The 4282-nt window shown below is 39.9% G+C and overlaps 1 protein-coding gene across 1 annotated transcript; it reads left to right on the forward strand.

Moving 5' to 3' along the window:
- Positions 1-2737: 2737 nt before the first annotated feature.
- On the forward strand, positions 2738-4282 carry FAM237B (family with sequence similarity 237 member B). The gene is made up of 2 exons (XM_075919814.1): positions 2738-3107; positions 4254-4282. Exons 1-2 carry the CDS (start codon positions 2738-2740, stop codon positions 4280-4282), a joined length of 399 nt encoding a protein of 132 aa, XP_075775929.1.

The raw sequence follows: 4282 nt of genomic DNA on the forward strand, positions 1-4282 counted from the left end.
ACACATCCCTTATGTCTCATAGAATGAGGTTTACAGGGATGGTGAAAGAGTGCATCCACTTTTCCAAAATTTTTTTCCGGAAAAGCGGATGTTGTCCTAGGAAGCAGCATTGCTGCAGTTTAGACGTAGCCAAAGTTGCATTCTGGGCCAACACACTCTCCAAGAGAAGCTGCTGTTGCTTTCTGACCCTTATAAAAACAGTATGTAATGCCTTTCTGCAAGGCTCGCAAAGTGCTTTAAAAACATTAATTCTTCTAACAATCCTGTAAAGTAGCTTCATATTATTATACCATATTATATACAGATTGTTAAAGAAAAAGAAATAGGCTCAGCTAGGTTGTGACCTCAAAGGTCAGTAAGGGTGTGTCTAGACTACAGGGCTTTGTCGACAAAAGTGGACTTTTGTCAACAAAACTATACCTGCATCTACACTGCTGCTGAGTTCTGTTGACATAACGTTGACAGAACTCAGCAGTTTTGTCGACGGCTGTAAACCTCATTCTACAAGGAATAACTCCTTTTGTCGACAGAGTTCTGTCGACAGAAGGCATTATTGCATCTACACTGTCCTTTGCGTTTACACTGTCATGTTGATAAAGCGGCTTTGTCGACAGGACTGGATGTAGTCTAGACGCTCTTTGTCGACAGAAGCTTTGTTGACAGTATCTGTCAACAAAACTTCTGTCAACAAAAGCCTGTAGTCTAGACGTACCCTAAGGGTGCATCTACACTGTAGGGTTTAATTTGAAAATAGCTACACAAATTGAGCTACACCAATTGTATCTTATTTCAAAATAGCTTATTTTGAAGTAGGGAGCCTCTACACAGCACTTATTTCAAAATAGAGCCCTCTTCCTCATTAAATGAGGGTTAGAGGAGTCCGAGTAAGAAGTCTCCAGTTTGACAGTATTTTGACACTATTTTGAAATAGCTGCCTGCTGTGTAGACACAGACTAAGTTATTTCGGAATAGCGCTAATTATTTCAAAATAATGCTGCAGTGTAGACGTCCCATAGTGAATCTGTGGCAGTGCTGGATATAGAAAGCAGATGCTCTGTTTTGCCACTGCTGTTTGAGAACTACAATGAAAGGCTCTTTCAAGACACTGCTCTCACAGACATATTTAATTACTGTGCTATCCAAATAATGAGAATGTAAGTTTAGTCTGCAGAGACATCATGAACAGCTCAACCTTAATGCCAACCTGCAGATCTGCCTTTGTATTGTGAGAGTAGGCTAGCTAGCTGCATTTGAGAGAGTGACTTCTTCAAGCAATTAATAAAGGAATAGTAAGTATGGGTCTCTTGACTGAATGCTAATCGTTCCCCAAATGGTTAGGCAGCTGATACTTTGCATATCCCTGAAAGAACAATAGCTATTTAATACTTTTACACATGGGTGTTTTCCAATACTTCATGTTAAAGTTCTGAGGTCTGTGACTCTTGGGTTCAAATAGGGAAGACAGCTCTAACCCCTGAGGGAGAGATGACATATCCTGTCCAAAAAATAGAAAGGCTCTCATTGACTTCAGTGAGATTTGGATTAGGCCGATAAGACATAATTAATCTGATTGCACAAATTGTTTTAGGGCACCACTTTTCATGCACTGGACATATGTAGAGAGAATAATTATTGAATTAAAATAAAAGTTGCATCAGAGTAGAACAGATTTATTGTGAAAATGTGCTTGATTTGGGTTTGACTATACTAATAATCAGCAATTAAAGACACAAAAACAATATATTATGTACTGAAGCACATCAACAGTGTTCTTCCTATTTACAAGGTACATCATGGCTTCAGGTCTTCAGTCTCCCACCTCAGCTGCTTTCTTAGGTATATCTATAGTGAGAACATTCAGCCTTGTAATTTTCCATCAGTGTAGCTCAGTCAATGGTACCCATAGTGGAAGTGGTTGAAAGGGCTCAGGTGTTTTAGCTATTGTGCTGTTGTGAGAGACAAAGTGAATGAATTATATCTTTTATTGGACCAACTTCTGTTAGTGAAAGAAAGAAACCTTGAGCTACACAGAATTCTTCTTCAGGTCTGGGAAATGTACTCAGTGTCACATCTAAAGACAAGGAGGAACAGATGGTTTAGCATGAGTAGTTATTCTGAGCAGATCTGCACCAGCAGAGTCAGAATTTTACTAGTGTAGATGAGCTCATAACAGCTGCATACTCTGCAGTGTTGCAATTGTCGTGACTACAGGGTTGCTACCAATGTTCCCTCTAATTTTTTTCTCACCCATGTGCAGAATAAATTTTGTTACATGCACCAAGGCATGTGCAGGTGTGCACCACCAGTACAAACACATTTGGTCTGCTGTGGGAATTCTCCTAAGGATTTGAACCTCTCCTGACTGGCCACTCAAGCACTCAGATTACAGGGAATACTAGCAGAGTGGAAAGGTGGCCTAAACACCGGAGTCTTAAATGTAAGAGCTCCTGGGTTCTAAAACCAGCGCCGAGGCCAGCATAGTTTGGGACTAGTGGCAAGTAAATTAACTTTTTTTTTTAAATCTCAATTTTTCCATCTGGAATGGAGTTACTACTCAGCTGCTTCACAAACATATTGCAAAGATTCATTGGTTAATATATATACTAGTGCTTTGGAAATGAAAACTGCATTTGACAATTGATAAATCATCTCAGATATTTTTAAAGACATCCGAGAAAGGATTAGAGAAGGGGAGAGTCATTGTTTTTATGTCCCTTTTTAGGTACCAGTGTGAAGCATGGACTCTGTATGTAGAAGAAGGTGGTACCTTCAATTGGGCTGTATATTGATAGTGAATTTGGTTTATGCCAATCCAGAATATCAGAAAGAACCTCCTGCAAGTCTGGATGAGATTGACCATCAATGCTGGGAGATCTCCTCTCACAGGCTGGTGGAAATGAAGAAACTCAAGATAGCTGATGCTATCATTGCTCTCTGGGATTTCATGATGTTCCTAAAAGAATCACCTAAGGCGAAGCATAATGAACTCTTCAATGACTTAGCCCAGAACTTTTGGGATATGTATGTAGACTGTGTGCTTTCAAGGTCCCATGGAATGGGCCGAAGACAATTACTATCCCCCAACTATTTTCCCACATATCCTCAAGGTAACTTTAATGTACAATACTAACCTATTCGGTGCTAGCCGTTAATCCATAATATTGTTCCATTCTTCAATTGTCTATTTTCAGACAATTCAATACAACTATCTCTAGTTTTCTGCTCATCTTACATTAACTAAAGGATGCAAAGGATTTGATCATGATAATTTACATATGTCTCTTTTTACATTTAAAGTTTCAGAGGGGTAGCCATGTTAGTCTGTAACTGAAAAAACTTAAACGAATAGTCCTGCAGAATCTTAGAGACTAACAAAAATGTAGATGGTATCATGAGCTTTTTGTGGGCACAGTGCACTTCTTCAGATGAATGGCGTTAAGGAGTGCAGGTTGTAAAATAAATAGCTGGACCCCTTAACTCTATTCATCTGAAGAAGTGGGTTCTGCCCAGGAAAGCTCATGATACCATCTACATGTTTTGTTAGTCTCTAATGTGCTGCAGGACTATTTGTTGTTTTTAAAGTTTTTACATTTATAGTGCAAACTAGAAGATGTAGCCAGTGTGTCTCGGGTCCTTAACTCAAACAAGTTTTATTTTTTCTTCATTTAAATCATTGTTCTGAAGTGGGGTTGAGGAGCAGGGGTTCAGTACACAGGCTGCTGCTGGGAGAGAGGACAACCCCAGCCCTCTCTCACCGCAGTAGCTTGGGGCCAAGTGAGAAGTGTTTGGGCATGGTCGCTGCAGTGGGCATAGACAAGGGAGAGGCGCATGTACCCTGGCTGGGGTACAGACACACAAACTCTCTGAAATATATAGTAGATCTCTGTCCCTTTCTCCACCTCTGCTGATCCAATGGGGCTATAGATGTCCTGGTCCCCTTCTCTGGCCACTTGCTTCTTCTCTGTAGTCATTCTACAGTATAACTCCCTCCTACCAGACCCCTCCCTTTCCATTTTATGAAAAACAATCAAATTCCAAGCACATCCCATTGTCTTGGCATAACTTAAAACAAGGTAAGGGTCTGGTTATGAGAAGAAGGGTTCAAACATAGCTTAACCCCAGTAGATTTAAAAAAGAAGGAGGAGGTTGAGATTAAGCATGATGCACACATAGGACAAAATAAAGTCACATAACCCTAGCATTCCTAAACAGATTGCATGGATAACAACAAACTTTCTTTTTCAATCTTGCAGGATCAGATTTCTCAAAACATCAGTTTTAG

Source organism: Pelodiscus sinensis, chromosome 2 (genome assembly GCF_052426305.1).
Source record: "Pelodiscus sinensis isolate ZL-2025 chromosome 2, ASM5242630v1, whole genome shotgun sequence".
In the NCBI taxonomy this organism is placed as follows: Eukaryota; Metazoa; Chordata; order Testudines; family Trionychidae; genus Pelodiscus; species Pelodiscus sinensis.

Bases quoted from the DNA above. Each gene is read 5' to 3' on its own strand.
- FAM237B (XM_075919814.1), top strand. From the start codon at position 2,738: ATGGACTCTGTATGTAGAAGAAGGTGGTACCTTCAATTGGGCTGTATA. The intron at 3,108-4,253 runs GTAACTTTAATG...TCAATCTTGCAG, and splicing joins TTTTCCCACATATCCTCAAG to GATCAGATTTCTCAAAACAT.